Genomic DNA, 16,660 nt, shown 5'->3' with positions numbered 1-16,660 from the left:
AAATCCCATACGTCATAAAATTAAGATTCATGTTTAGCACTTACCAATAAGACATACTAATGCATGCCTATAAAGTTTACAGTATAAGGACCACAATATTTAAATACTGTCACTTTTGGGGCAATGGACAATACTGTTGCGTGCCTCCCCAATCTCCGAGCGGTGAGATTTCAGGGGTCCCTGCGCTCATCCAGGGTTTGGTTTCCTTTGGGAAGGTCAGCGGAGACTGCGGTGTCTTTATGAAATATGGTTTATTTATTTACACACATTCCAACCTGAGCTTAGGATGGAGGGGTTCAAGGCATCAGCAGTCCATTATCCAGCTTTTCCATCAGTGTTACAGGAAGCATCCTAAAGTCATCGTGCAGAGAGCCAGCCTCTCTGCCTGCCTCCAGTTCCCAGCCATTCTCTCGACAACTCTAAAAACACTCAAAGTACAAACTTCTGCTAGCTGCCAGGAGGGGGGGGAGGCTCTCCTGCAGAGTATAAAAGACAAAAGGATCTTCCTGGCCCATTCACCAGTTGCTGGGCACCTAATAGGCCCATTAACAACCTGACCACTCTATTAGCTTAACAAAAGAAACTCCAGCAGAGCCAGCCTCTCACCTCAAGGCACAGGATTCCAAATCAGAGGCTGGAAGGGGACTCACAGGGATCATCCATTCCAACCCCCAAACTCACAACAATACTTTCCCAGAGATTGGATTCAAGCATGCAATGAGTGCTTTTTCAGATCAGGTATTAAGACTCATCAGCTTTCTCCAGTGAGGAGGGAAAATCTTTATTAGGCATGTGGCATCTCAAGTTTCAATAAGAGGCACATGCCTAGTATGAACATAGTCAGTGCGACAAAAACTTCTACTGGAGAAACCAAGGTTCAAATGCTTAGCCATGAACATTACTGGCTCATGACCTGAGCCACTATATCTCAGCCTAGCACACCTAAAGGTTTGTTGTGAGAATAATTGCAAGGAATACGGAAGCCAGTTAAAAAGAGAATTTCCATTTCAAATCTGGGAACACAGACAATCTCTTGAATCTTCATTTTGTCTGCACAATTTAATAGTTCATTTCCTCGGAAAAAAGTCTTAATGACACACCCAATGCTTAAGATTGCTTCAGGAAAATAGTTACAAAAGCCACGTTGGCAACTGAATTCTATACCAAATTGATGCTGCCCTATTGTGTAAGCAGTGGAGGCAGATGCCTCAGCCATTTCTTAGGCAAATGTCAAACTGGCCACTGCCTTATTTTGAAGCTGAGCTGAGAAACGTCTGGTGACAAACACAGCTTCAGCCAAACTTTTAGACAATAGACTACATGGTGCACTCTATACTAGCTTCTACTTTTCCACCTCATACTAAAAGCAAATGCAGAAAGGAGTAGCAATCACTTAAGATCTACCTTATTTTAAAACAAAAACTGCAAATCAAGTTACAGGCACTTAATGCTAGTCAGGGCAACAGCCACTAAGCCAGAGTTATTGGTACATCTATGAAACAGACTAAACCTGGTGTTTGGCTATGCCTGGTTTGCACATCACACTAGGTCAAACCTTGGTTTAGCATTAATGCACAAGCATGTGGACTCCCAGAGAGCAACTCTCAGATGCTTTGCTCCTCTGGGACCTTTTTGCTACTATGCTGCACTGAGGTAAGCTTAGCATGTCATTTGAACCTAGTCTCATGGTTTATCTCTCCCAGATCAACAACAAGCCTTATACTAAGAACAATCTTTGGTTACAGCTTGCAACAGCTCATGGTTGATCTAGAGAGCTGATCCACAAGCCTGAGTTCAAACTACACACTAAGTGTAGTTGCTCAGCATAGTGGAGCAACAAAGATGCAAAGCACCTACAAGCTTCTCTCTGAGAGTATGGCTAAGCATGACTTGCAAACCAGGATTTTAAGACACCAAATGTCCATTACTGGCAATTACAGAGTATAAAAGTGTAGCTGATGGTCTACAATGGAGTCTTCAGAACTGTTTTTTCCTTTTGTCCTCACACAATTACTTAATAGTTACACTAAACAGGTGTTATAAATGCTATTACTGTCAAATCAGCAATCCTTTCCTTACACACAGATGACTTGATGTGTGTTCTTAAGATTCATTAAGAATATTTTAATCACATGGCATTTTAAGCTGTGTCTCTTTGAATATGCAATTCCTCGGAGTTTATTTAATTTAAATATGTAATCTAAACCTGTTTATAGGGTCTACTTAACAGCATTACAGAATGAGTATAATAATCTTATTTTATATTATTTGTTCATTCATTTTATTCTAGTCCTGCCAAAATACCCTATAGAATCTCTCGGGGTAGTATTTCAAGTTTTCATATATCTATTATATGAAAAAGCTAATTTGTAAATTTAAATTGCTATTAGCTTCATTAAAACAAACCCTCAAGAGTAGATCTGCTTTGTTACTTTCTATAGCCAGCCTTATCACTTTGCTACCATGTTTGCAGCCAATGGAAGGGAAGGCATATTCCCCTTCCACACCATTTATTTTTAGCATTTAAAATATTTTTAAAACAGACACACAGAGTCATATTATTCAGCATCAATTCCCCATATGTTCTTAATAACCGGGTTACAGCCCGTTATTTCTTTATCAGCCAAGCTCAGAGTTCTTAGAGGGAACTAGTATGTTTGCCATATGTATGTTGAGTTTGTTCTTTCCAGTCACATTCCCAACATCTGATAAGATGTAACTTAATTACAGCATCTTATAAACTGAGTTGAATAACTAGCAAAATTGCTTGCAATTCATCTCTTTCAGCCTGGTGGCAATTTTGGAGCAATAACATGTACTAATTTTAAATTAAATTAATACTTTAAGTGAAAAAGTACCACAGAATAACATTACCATTCCCATAAATTAAATATATAAACTAGGCAATAAACCCCAGATTCTTGATGATGTACATTTAATCCCATATTTCAATGATATTCTGAGAACGGATGAATAAAATCTGCACAGGGCAATATTTGAAGGCTTCAGCACTACTTTCTATCTAAGAACCAAATATTTTATAAATGTTAAAGAAATTAAATAAATATTACCAAAACACAATGTGCTTAGCACTCATAGACAACCATTGTGGAATTGGAAGCAGACCTGGATGGTTGTGTTATGTGTACTCTACTAAAAGCAAAGTATAGCAGCTAAAGGTTAAGTACTTGAGTTTCTGTTAATTTAAATTAGGCAAGACAGTGATCTCTCCTGACCTAATATCCCCATTTCAGTTAGTTCAGTGTAATTGGCATAGGCTATGCACTTCAGCATTTCCCTTTTATTACCTATTTCTCTATACTTGCTGAATTTACATCCCCCTGCCCCATTCCATTCATCAACTGAATTTGTCCACGTATGTGAAGTTCATGATCGTGTACACACATTTCCAGGTATATGATAATGCTTTCATATGTCTTACTGGTATTATCTTTCACGTGCATGCTAACACACTCTTGCACAAAACCAAAAAAGCACAATCACGTGAAGTGCAAGAAAAAGAGGCCTGGTGAAGGCCATGGCTAACTTTTCCCACAGAAAAATGTCATTGTGGGTGGATTATAGGGATTACATGGGAATATTTAGGGGGTGGGGAGAAAGAAAATACTCGTATTCAAACCAATAATATATTCAGTTTGGTAATTCTGTTTTTATATCAACTGCAAGTGTTTGCAATACAGACAATGAAACAATATCATAATATACATTATGATATACTGTAGTTAGCAAGCCTTCAAGCAGGTCAGGTGAGTATTAGTACCACAAATCACCACTAGCGTGGTAAAAAAAAATAGTACAGATATGCACTAACAGCTAATCTACATGTAATGTGCACACCAGTATTTGTTGTAATGAAAATGGACAAGAAAGGAAGGCGCCAATGTTCAGGGAGATGCAAGTAGATAGATACTTCTCCTTCACACTTTATGTTGACAACAGCCACACAGTCTCAAGTGTGATTCATTCCAAACACTAAGAACTGCTGAAGACTGCAGAAATTGCTCAGGAATTTGTGAAATCTTCATCCCTGCAGATTATGTCTGAACAGAAATCTGGAATAGCATCTGTCAGCAATGGTCTTAAGTCTTGACAATCCTATCATTGTCTGATGTTTAAACAGATAACCCCTAAGGCTGATGCATACTTGCTAACAGACTTTCTGTTCCCCACTGAATTTCCCAACACCAGTTGGGATTTCCCATCAGTGCATCAACATCTTGAAAAAGCCTATCTGATTTATCCCAGATACCCATCAGTATCTGCAGGGCAATCAATCTACTCAGTTATTGCTAAACATTTTCTGCTCTTGAGAGGCATCAACAGTACAGCTTCCATTTCAGGTATTAGTAACAGGAGAGGAAGAACAGTAGGAAGAAAGAATAAGAGAGAAAGGTTATAGAGAACATATTTACTTACATTAGTTGAAAAGACAAAAGAAAAGGAAAAGTAGGTAGTGCACATGAAGGAAGAACTGGCACTGCCAAAAAGGACTTCTGAAAGAAATTAGAAAACATCTTAGGTATATCTTCCTGACCTGAGAATACAATTAGTTTGCACCACTTTAACAGACAACAACATGAAGACTTGCCAGTCCTCAAGACATTCGTGGCTAAAAAAACCCCTCACCATTTCACTTCTGTGAGCATCAATATTGCTGCAGGACCACAGAAGGCAACAATGTGTCATCTGATGCAATTTCCAAAACCTGTGCTGCACACCCAGCCCAGAAATACACCACAGGCAACTGCTGTAATCGGAGCAGGGCACCATTCAGCACAGCAACAGATTTGCTTTGGATTTAATCCACTGCTGTATCTGAGAGCCAGATATCTCCTGCTGATTTCCTTTCTAATACTAGCACTGGCCCATCTCTTGCTGTCGCCACCCTATCTTTCAAACCACCCAATCATCAATGAATTGGGGTGGCCCAATCAAAAGTACAATTCAGAATGATGACTAGATAAGTGCATTAAGTGAAATGATAGACTGTTTTTTTTCAATCACCATTTCAAATGCTAGATTTTATGGATCTAAATAATTTAGTTCCCCCTTCTGCAGCTACAAGTATAGTTCATAACAGAGGAAAATGAATGTGTTCATACTGAAAACACAAATGACTCACTCTCTTACCTGACAGGTTTGTTCTCTTGATCAGTGTCTCGGAAGCCCATCTCTTCCAATTTGCACCGCCGGTACAATTCATAGTGGCGCATATGGGTCTGTTCTCTCAAGTCTTCCATATTTGTACAAATCAACATTTCCCGGAGCTTCACAAAATCACAATGGTTCTCATTCTCCACTAATGAAATGAAGTAAGATATCAGTATACTACTGATAGTTACTATGGAATGCACCCAAAAGTGCACTCACATAAGGCGAGTTCTCTGCCCCCTTCTCCCTGCTGCAACACTTACACCCTGAAAAGCCTCTTCACACAATGAAGGGTTGCAGTGGGGAATCAAGAGGAAGAGCTTGAGCAAGTAGAGGTACTACTAGTGTATCTCCAACCAATTCCCCCCCCACTACATCCTATGTCCCACATTCCAGACATTTCCTGAGGGTCCCCTAACCCATAGTACTGTCACAAACCACCAATTTAATACACAAAACCTAGAATTTTGTTTGGTTCCCATATTTGACAAAAAGATATCTTCTTCATTCAGGTGTTTCTCAAAAATAAAGCGGCAACTTTATTAACATGCTGCAAAATGTAAACTTTATCAGTTAAGAGGCAAATGGTTAAGAAGATAGAAGAATTTTAATCTGTTGACAACTTTATGAAATCAGTTCTGGAAGAGTGAGAATTCAAACTGTCCTTTACCTTGCACTATGCCCCAGGGATACTGGCGAGCTTTTACTATTTTGTTTCCAATCTTTACCTCTTCCATACTCCCCACTACAGCAAATGGCAAGTGTCCCTGTGAAACAGAGGTTAAAAAATCTGAATTGTTATCATTGATAATAAAAAAATGAAAAAAATGCAATATATCAACATATAACATGAAAGGCAATTGCACGGATTAAGTGTCCCTGTGAAATATATATAGAATAGTTAGGCATTTAAGAAAATGTGAAATACCATTAAAAAAAATAGAAAAGATAATTTTTAACATTCCTGTTCAGGGTTGATTTTGTGTCTGTACCAGGGGAGCACTATCCCTCTTACCAAGTGAGCTGTAACAGAGTGAGGTGGACCCTTCCTTACTGCTCTGTGGACATCCACTATAGTTTCTATAGTCAGCTAGACAGAAGTGCTTTAGACACCTTTCCTCCCAATAAAAACCGTTGAAAGAACAGCAACAAGGCATCAGTTTTCCTAATATCTGATATTTTTATTAATTAGAACCACAAGGCCCTTTATATTATACAGCCACAAGAGAGAAAAGCCTAGAATCCTTTTGAACTTTTTTCTCTCAGAGTTCTCATAATCTGTTGAAATTCATTAAAAATCAGCCATGTTCACAGAATACCTGTAATCCTATTACTGGCCTTGCCCCATACTCTGACCTTCATCGTTTGCAGTTTAAAAGTTAAAAAAAATGCCTGGCTGATTTTTAATTAATTTAAGAAATTCTGGCTGGAACTCAATGATAATATTCGGCATGCTCAGTAAGAACCGTCAGTGTTCTAAAAGCCAGACTCACAGCAGCTGAGCTTGCCTAATCAGGGAGCCACACCCACACCAGACTTCGATTTCACTTGAGACAGTCATGGCTTCCCCTGAAGAATCCTGGGAAGTGTAGTTTGTGAAGGGTGCTTAGAGGAGACTTCTATTCCACTGAGAGAGCTTCAGTGGCCAGACTGGTTTAATAGTCAGCTACTCTGATTGAAGGTCTGTGAGGGGAACAAGGCATCTCCTAGCAACTCTCAGAACCCTTCACTAACTACACTTCCCAGGATTCTTTGAGAGAAGCCATGACTGTCTAAAGAGAAATAAAGGCCTGGTGTGGATGTGGCCAGGGGCAGCTTTGGTTTAAATTTGTGTGGGAGGCTATATGTGCCTGCTGTAGAATAAAAAGGTGGGAGAAATGCTGAAAAACAATGATACTGTTCACAGTGTTTTCCTTTTGGAAAAATAAAGGGGCTTCCCCTCTGCCCAGTGCCCACCCACCCAATCTTCTCCCCTCCCTGCCCCTCCCCCAGGTCAATGTTGGACTATGACCTAGGAGACCAGGGTTCAAATTCCCATACAATCATGAAGCTCACTGGGTGACCCTGGGCTAGTCACTGCCTCTCAGCCTCAGAAGAAGGTAATGGTAAACCTCATCTGAATACCATTTACCATGACAACCCTATTCATAAGTCAGGATCAACTTGAAGGCAGTCCATTTCCATTTTCAAACATGATTGCACAGAAATAAATCACACTGAACTAAAAAAATATGCAAAGGATCAAACCCACCCTCCCTCCTCCCTCCCTCCTATCCCCTCCTTCTTGCCCCTTCCCTCCCCCTTTCTTTGCCCCTCCCTCCCCATCCCCATCCCCTTTTCCCCTTCCCCCTCCCCTTCCTCCTCCCCATGGTCAGTTTTACCTATCTTAAGCATGATTGCACAGGAGTAAATACCATTGAACTCTATAAGAGTGCAAATGATCAAACCTGCCCTCTCCTCCCCCTTCCTTTGCCCCCCTCCAATCCACTCCTTCCCCTTCCCCTTCCCCCTCCTTCTCCCCCATGGTCAGTTTTACCTATCCTAACCTGCTAGGAGGAAGGGCAGGATATAAATCAAATAATGCTGGGAGGAAGGGCAGGATATAAATCAAATAAATAAATAATAAACCTTGATTGCATAGGAGTAAATCCTATTGAACTCAATAAGCATGCAAATGATCAGACCTGGCTTTCCCTCCTTCCCTTCTCCTCTCTCTTCCTCCTCCCCTTCCCACTCTAGCCCTCCCTCCTTCCCCCCTGGTCAGTTTTACCTATCCTAGCATGATTCCATGGGAGTAAATCCCACTATACTCAATAAACATGCAAATAATCAAACCTATCCTTCTCCCCTCCCCCTCCTGCTTGCTCCCATCCCCCTTCTCCCCTCTGCCCTTCCTCCCCTCCCTCCTCCTCCTCTGCTCCCCATCCCCTGTGGTCAGTTTCACCTATCCTAAGCATGATTGCAGGGAAGTAAATCCCTCTGAACTCAATAAGCATGGCAATGATAAATCCATTCTCAGCAAACTTGCACAGGATCCCATTTCTTACCTCCTGGATTAAAAAGCAGAGAAATTCACTAATAGGCAAAAAATAATAATTGTGGTTTAAGAACGTATCTACAGCTCACATAAATATCTATCAAACTTTAAAAAGCAGGGAAATTGGGCAGCTATAGTGAATGCTCCAGGGGAGCAGGAGAGCAGACCTCCTCTCTGAGATATTGGACTGCCCTACAAATTTGTCAAAATACAAACACAATTTGGGTTGGTCTTTCACAGTCCAATCCACTTTCTGTGTAGCTTGGAAGAATTTGGTAACGTGTCTCTGAGCACATGGTGAGTGGTGGCAACACCTGCAATCAGCCCAAATAATAGAAAGAAGACATGTGCTGTGCTGATCTTGTTTTAGCAGGGAGGAAGCAACATTATTAAGATAGTTGATATAGTTCAGATGGTCACTTTAAATATGTCTGATTTCCTTTGCAATTTTAGTGAAGTTTCCTATAGTAAATCATTCTCTTTCGCTTCTGTTTCTGTGAATATTTGAAGTACAGCAACACTAAAAAAAAAGCTCCAAAAACAATTGTGGAATAATGGCACTGACTGTTCTGCAGAATAGTTTCCAATGGACATGAGGAGTGTCTCAATTTGCACAAGATAAAACAGTGGGAGGTGAAATATTCTAGCAAAATTCTAGGTGTGCTCTATGTTTTTAATTGACCGTGCCCACCTTGCCTTAAATGAAGTGGTTTAAACATAGCAGGCTGAAAACATGCATCCTCTTTTTTCCAACAGCTATGAAGCAGCAACATATCGGAATCAGTCTGATTTTACAGTAAACTGCAGTTTCAGATTCAACTGTTAATGCATCCAAAATAAAAATAGAACATAACCTCCAATTTGAAACACAAAAGGCTGTCTTCACCATCATATGACATTGACCAATAAAAAGGCTTTGAAATTAATAAAAATAAATTTGACACAGATTTCTACGATGAATAATGAGGGAAATAAAATTTTCTAGATTAGATTCTCTGTAGAAACATTAGTAACACAGGAAAGAAGCAAAGTAAGAAGAACACCGACAAACATACAAAAATATAATTCTCCATCTTTGGACATGGTAGGTGTTGCCACCACTCACCATATGCTCACAGGCACATGTTACCAAATTCTTCCAAACTACACAGCAAGTGCACTGGACTGTGAAAGACCAACCCAAATTTTGTATGCATTTTGACAATTTTTTTTGTTTTAAATATATTTCTATCCCACCCTTCTACCTTGTAATAGGGCACTCAGGGCAGCTTCCAAAAATAAAATCAAACATGTACATAATAAAATTGTAAACAATAAAATCACAAAAACATTAAAATAAATTAAAATACATAAAATACAATATATATACACACACATATACATTTATATAGGGAGTGGTACAAAAGGAGACTACAAGGGTAAAATGTAACGTAGAAGGCATAAATCAGTGTCAGGTTCTACCTTCAGTCTACATTCATGCTGGCAAATTTGTAGGGCAGTAGAATATCTCAGAGAGGAGGTCAGGTCTCCTGCTCCCCTGGTGGATTCACTATAGATGCCCTATTTCCCTGCTTTTTAAAGTTCGACAGAAATATCTGTGGGCTATAGTTACGTTTTTAAACCAAAAGGTTTTTTGCCTATTAGTGAATATCTAACTTACCCTCATACCTTTCTCTGGGATGTACTGAAAGGAGAAAAAACTAGCAGAACCAATTCCAGAGACTTATGGAAAAGGGAATTAACTTTACTAAGAATGCTAGGGAAGGTTTGAGCACCCACATTGATAGCTAGCTAACACTGGCCCAAATTCAGACATCTGATCAACTGAGGGTATAGACACTGAAGGATTCTGAAGGATTGTAGTGTAAGCATGAGTGTAAGATAGTGAGATATGGAACCCAAAAAAGGACTCTTGCTAAATTTGAGAAAGCACTGATGTAAGGGCAGCTGAACCTCCAAGTTTAGATTTCACAGAGAAAATATGGTCCTCTAGAAATACCTCAGAAAGAAAAATACGACATACCAAAAATCTAACTATAGACTTAACTCATTCTGCTCAAATTAGCTGGTTTTGCTGAATATCCACTAAGAGATAGTGTGGAACCCATGAATGACATTTCAAAATACTGAACAAAAGTATTCTAAGCTTTATACAGGCTTGAGGAGAGACAAATCATAAGAACTATAATTGCAAACAATGACAGTTTGGATTTTGTTCAAAAACAGTATTATTGGGTCAGTGAAGTACTTACATTCATGCCGGCATTAATTTTAGCAATGCTCTCATCATCTGTTGGAAACTGGTATATCTGGACTCCATTACTGACCAATTCACTCATAATTTTGATCTTAAATTTCTGTAGTTCAGATTTAGAAATTGTATCTGCTTTGGCTATAAGGGGAATAATGTTTACCTATTTAAGGAAGAAAGAAGTTCATGGGTGTGATCCAAAACTGGTGTTATACATACATGTCAAATTCCTGCCTGTAATCTATTAGACACAAATGATCACAATCGGTGAAAAGGCAAACCGCTTTTTCAGCTGAGTAAATTTTCAACTGAGCAGCGTCTTCAGCACCGCAACCTGCTGCAGAGAGAGCTTGAGCAAAAACCTGCAATTTCCATAGCTCATTTGGATCTTGATCCTTATAAATTAAAAGCAGACATTCAGTTTTGTTAAAGGAGGCCTTAAAAATCAGATATCCATTTCACCAGAAATGATATGATTTTGCCTTTAAAGAATGAAATATGCAAAAGACAAGAACATTAAAAAATTCTGATGGCAGCAATTCAGGTGTGTGTGTTTTTTACACTATATCTATGTTTCAGAGAGAAGGGTGAGATGTTTTGGATAATGTTTTGTGTTTAATGAACTAACAGTGTTAACAACTTCTACAAAGGGTCCCTTGCTAACAATTACTGCTTATTTGTACACCAATAAAATGTACTGCTACTTTTAAATACATTTCTTATTTCTGGAAGAGCTTGTTCTCTTGCCTTCCTCATTTACAAGCCAAATACATTTGAATACAATTCTAGAGCTTCTAAATACCAGCAATTGTAATCAAGTGAAAATTCTTGATATGGGATAAATAATACAAAAAACTAGCTTTCCTGTTTGCCCTTAAAGTTATAGGAAAGACTATTTGTATTGCTGCTTGGAGTATAATGCTTCTTTTATACTCTGTCCATGTTTCTGGATGCTTTCCTTGACTCAGCTACACCCTAAGGCATCAGATCTAAGTCTTCCACACCTATTTTTTTCAAAACCTGACTTTCTAGCTAATTAAGTGAGTCTTTTATGACAATAAGTCTTCCGCCATTAAAGCTTCTCCATCTATGCTCAGTGAGAAATGCAAGTGGAAGAGTTAAAAACATGAGTTGGGTGCAATTGCAAGCCATGGTAGAGATGATAATGTGATGAAGGGTAGAGGGTAAGATTTATAGAGGTCTAGTCCATGACCCTCTCCAGCTCATTGTTCCACTATGACCTACCCTACAATTTCACTGGTCACTAACAATGAGCATTCTAGTGGCAATTTAGGCTATCAAGAAAGTATGCTCCTATGATATGATGCCATTTTTACTTATCAAAATCTGAACAGCAATTGTGGAATCATATGTTTATAAAATGAGCTGGCTGGCAGCTATGAGAACAGGATGCTTGACCAGATGGACCACTGGTCTGATCTAGCAGGATCTTCTTGCAGTTTCTTATGAGCTACTACTTTAAAATCCGTTAAAATTCAGGATGCGTTAAAGAAAGTAATTTGATTTTTTTTAAAGTATGGGATTTTCTGAAGCCCAAAGAATACTCATGTGAAAAGGAAGGTTTGTGTGTTTTCTAGCTCATTAATTACACCATAGGATTAAATATTTGCTTATTTATCTAACACAGTATCTTCATACCATCAGTTATTTGCATATATTTATTAAACTGCCATATACAAGTGCCAAGAGATTAATGAGTTAGTGACAAGCAAGAAATGGGTTCAAAACCATACTCAGCTATAGAAAAATTGGATGACATTGGGTTAGTCGCTACTACTTGGCCTAACCTACCTCACAGAATTGTTAGGAGGATAAGTTAGGGTAACCCTGTTCTCCCTGGATGAAGGATGGGATAAAGATGTAATAAAATACATAAAAATAAAAAGATAAGGATAATTTCACAATATGGGCAGGTGGTGAATCTGGACAGGACTAAAGTGATGACTGGCAAATTAATAAGGGATTAAACTTTGCTCAAATTACTGCCCAAGAGTTTTAATTAATTTACCTACCTTTAGTTCTGCTATTTATGGTGATAAATTGCAGCTTTAGAAAGATCATTGCTTTAAATAGACCTGGCTGATTTATTATTTACATATGTGAGGAAGACTCTGTCCTTCAATTTAAAATTAATTTTACACTCCCTCTAAGGAGTATTTGTTTTAGTTAATGGTACTTCATCTTAAAAAGTACGATGAGCTGCTATTTTAATTAGCATGGAACATCTTGCACAATGAAATGGCAAGAGGAAAAAACTACTGAAATAAATGCTGAGTGGACAAACAAAAAGTTTCACCCAAAAAAAGTGAAATATTTACTTATACCCATATCAATATAATTCTGAAGTACTAAAATTTGAAACAGCCACCGCTGAACAGAATTCACTCCTGAAAAACCATCATAAATGAATTAACTTCTTTGCTAATTAAGAAAGGCTGCAAAATCCAGTTGCACATGCACAACAGAACTGACTCACTGTTGGCAATGGCAGGGAAAACACCCCTTCATGTGCTTACATAGTTCCATTTATATAGCTGGCAGTGATAGCCCCATGCATACATGAAGCTTTGGCTGACAACCATAACCAAGAATGTGGGCATGATCTGTTTGAGGGTGCAGGGCCATTGACTGTGTGTTCTGGTCTCCACGCTTCAAGAAGGATGCAGACAAACTGGAATAGCTTCAGAGGAGGGCAACAAGGATGATCAGGGGACTGGAAACAAAGCCCTATGAGGAGAGACTGAAAGAACTGGGCATGTTTAGCCTGGAGAAGAGAAGACTGAGGGGAGATATGATAGCACTCTTCAAGTACATGAAAGGTTGTCACACAGAGGAGGGCCGGGATCTGTTCTCGATCATCCCAGAGTGCAGGACACGGAATAATGGGCTCAAGTTGCAGGAAGCCAGATTTCAACTGGACATCAGGAAAAACTTCCTAACTGTTAGAGCCATACGACAATGGATTCAATTACCTAGAGAGGTAGTGGGCTTTCCGACACTGGAGGCATTCAAGAGGCAGCTGGACAGCCATCTGACGGGAATGCTTTGATTTGGATTCCTGCATTGAGCAGGGGGTTGGACTTGATGGCCTTATAGGCCTCTTCCAACTCTATTATTCTATGATTCTACTTTGGCAAAGACTACTGTTGCTGTTTTCTTTTGAACATGTGACCTCTAAATGAGATAAAATTAAATCAAGAGTTGGGATTTCTAATAAGCAGAAAATAAACATGCAATTAGTCAGTTATGCAGTTTGATGGTACCAACTGGTTCCATTTATTTCCTACATCCCCACTGTCTTACTGAATATGAAGTGCAATTGTATGAAACTGGACTACAAAAGTTCTGAAAGATTGCTTGTGTTTTTTAGTACAGTTTATCTCCACAACATCTTGATAGGAGCCGAGATCTCCATATTAGCACTTTTAGTTTATACCTTCTGTTAAAATGTATTTTTTCACTTCCATATTCTTATTTGACAGATTCTTAGATATGTTTTTCAGAATATATTCATGTCAAGGTCTATATTGAAGTATTAACATAACCTGGACTTGGCTTTTTTTAAAAAGCAGTAGAACGATAACAATAAGCCCATATTTCCTAATGGCCAAGATTAAGACAGAGTAAATTCAAAGCAATACACACACTTTTCTTTAACCATACAATAATAACTTAAAGTTAGAGTCTTTTTGCTGTTTTTATCCATGAAGGTAGGGTTAGTAGACCTAATCATAAATACCCTATTTTAGTATTGTCTTTCTTTCTGCTCTTTTATAGCCTTTTCCCTCTAATCAAGTTGCACTGTTTCAGATACCGCTCCAACTACTTTACTTCCTTGACAAAATTTCAAGCATCCCAGCTGTAACCTCCAGTGATGAAATACAGTGTTTTCATTGGCCCATTTCTTTCTGTAACCTTCCATCTTATTTATTTATTTATTGTCCTTATATACCGCCCCACAGCAGAAGCTCTCTGGGCGGTTTACAGTAACTAAAAACATTAAAACAAATATACAAATTTAAAAACACATCTTTTAAAAACAATTTAAAACACATTTTAAAAATTTAAAGCAATTTAAAACACATGCTAAAATGCCCGGGAGAAAAGGACATGTGTGTTATCTAGCATATTTAGAAACACACAGAGGCCTGACTATATAGCTAAGAACATCTCAGCATTGCTATACTCTCCCAACCCTCCCCTGCTAAAAAAAAAAGGTTTGCCCTATATTCTCTTCCCCATTCTCCAAGAGTAAACCTAGAATATCAAATTGCTAAACACGTAAAGGACCAGCACCAGGTGCCCATGGGTACCATGGCATTCATGAAGGTCTTCACTGGCACCCAAGATAAGACCCCCCCCAGACATTGAGTTTTCTTTTTTTTTAAAGTGAGTATCTAGCCCTTCTTGAAAGGAAGTTATGAAGCAAAATGTGCAGATACCCTTCTAAGCAATTTCTGTGAAATGAGCTAGTGTGGCTGCCTGTCAGTGTTTTTAGCCAGTGAGTGAAGACAGCTGTGATTGCTAAGTGAGTTGTTTGGATAATTGGCAATATGTATCCCTAAGGTTCTAAGACCTGCTGGTTTCCCTAAAAGTTCCCTTTAGTGCACTTTTCCTGCTTCTGTCTTATTTTCTAGTAGTCCTTGGGATCTCTGTAGTTCTCTTTTCTTTTTTCCTAGCAACCAGGGTGCATCTTTCCTGTGGTGGGTTTTTCCCTATAAGTTATTTTGGGCAAATGCCACTACACAATCAGTATGGGTGGATGTTAAAGAATCCAACTCCCCAAATGGCAAATGAAAAACTTGAACACTTTGCACAGAAGCTTAGGCATGTCTCCTGCTGATGTCCAGGCACTACCTAAGATTTCACTGTATAGTTAACTTACATGCCTACTTCAGAAGTAAGTCTCTTTGTTTAATGGGGATTATTCCCAGGTAAGTGGGTACAGGATGGCAGCCTAGGCTTTGGTTTAGGGTTGACATTGGTTCTTGTGCCATTAACAGCTGTACTTCCACAACCACGACTAGCAGGACATAAGTAACTCCCATGATAAGTGTGAGATTGTCTGGGGAGAGTGGGCAGTGGAGAAGCAGCAATGACTGTACTCTCTCTAACTGGTGACTGGTGACCACAGCACTCTCTCAGCATGGAAATGCACATACTGGGACAAAAAGGTTGGCAACCCCTGCACTAAGTTAAAATGCAACATTAAATGTACTTTCATAACACTACTATATTTAGAAAGGAGCCTGTGAGATCAGCTGCAAGAAAGAATTTTGCTATTTCTGCTAAAGCTGGTTTTAACATCTTACCTTGCTGTCAAGATTTTTCATGGTTAATAAATCAAGAGTTTTAAGGGAATGCCCTGTAGGTGAAATAAAGTACAGGCACACATGGATGCGAGAGTCATGGTAATTATATAACGAACGTTTAATTTTCAGCTCTTCCTGGAGGTAGGCCTCGAACTGTGCATCTATGTAATCCACTATTGGTTGATAGCTGGAGAGGGGGGAAGAGGACAGTATTAGAAGACAGGAGTTGAGTTTCACTCTAATACACAGCTGTACACAAACTGTCAGAGGACAATAAGACAGCAGTGGCATCAACTCAGTACCACTTTTTTAGTTGTTCAGAATAATGTAAAGTACATTATGCCATTCTAATTAGGAGGATAGCTTATCATAATCCAAAACACAACAGTACATCCACACATGTCCGCCCCTTCTGGCTAGTCTTCTAAGACTATCCAAAATCTGAAGTTGCTGCAACCATGTCCCCAAAGGACTGGAAGTCTCACTGACATTACACTGAACTTCAGAGGCAAGCACCTCTGAAGCTCACTGCAAGGTCAGTGATGATCCCATTATCTTCCTCCTAAACTCCAAATTCAGCAGTGTAAGGGAATATCCATGCCAATTGGCTCTTTCAAGTTGCTCTCCAAAATGCTTGGGAACCTGAGCTACCATCACCATTTCTTTAGCATCTCTCAACATTAAGCATTGCTCATTCAACACATGAACTCTTATTGTCCTTCACCACTGCTTCCCTTGCTGACTAGCAGGTCAATCACTGAGTATTGCCTAGCACTGACAGGCGGTGGAAGGAGGAAGAGGACGGTGAAGAGCACACGGGATCTTCCATATTTCCTCATAGTCCTTCAGCAAAAGTTTCCACAGTGG

The 16,660-nt window shown here is 39.1% G+C and overlaps 1 protein-coding gene across 2 annotated transcripts in view; it reads right to left on the bottom strand.

The window, feature by feature from the left end:
* The window catches only part of SEPTIN10 (septin 10), a 48,223-nt gene that overhangs the window by 13,521 nt on the left and 18,042 nt on the right, over window positions 1-16,660 (bottom strand). For both annotated transcript variants that reach the window (XM_061626734.1, XM_061626733.1), the window contains exons 5-8: window positions 15,794-15,980; window positions 10,462-10,623; window positions 5,843-5,939; window positions 5,152-5,320 (exon numbers count right to left, since the gene is read on the bottom strand). In XM_061626734.1, the coding sequence (XP_061482718.1) occupies window positions 5,152-5,320; window positions 5,843-5,939; window positions 10,462-10,623; window positions 15,794-15,980 (615 nt within the window). The remainder of the gene's footprint in view (window positions 1-5,151; window positions 5,321-5,842; window positions 5,940-10,461; window positions 10,624-15,793; window positions 15,981-16,660) is intronic.

The sequence above is a fragment of the Rhineura floridana genome, chromosome 5, assembly GCF_030035675.1.
Source record: "Rhineura floridana isolate rRhiFlo1 chromosome 5, rRhiFlo1.hap2, whole genome shotgun sequence".
Lineage (NCBI taxonomy): Eukaryota > Metazoa > Chordata > Lepidosauria > Squamata > Rhineuridae > Rhineura > Rhineura floridana.
Note: the sequence above shows the minus strand (reverse complement) of the source record. Positions and strands in the feature narration are given on the sequence as shown.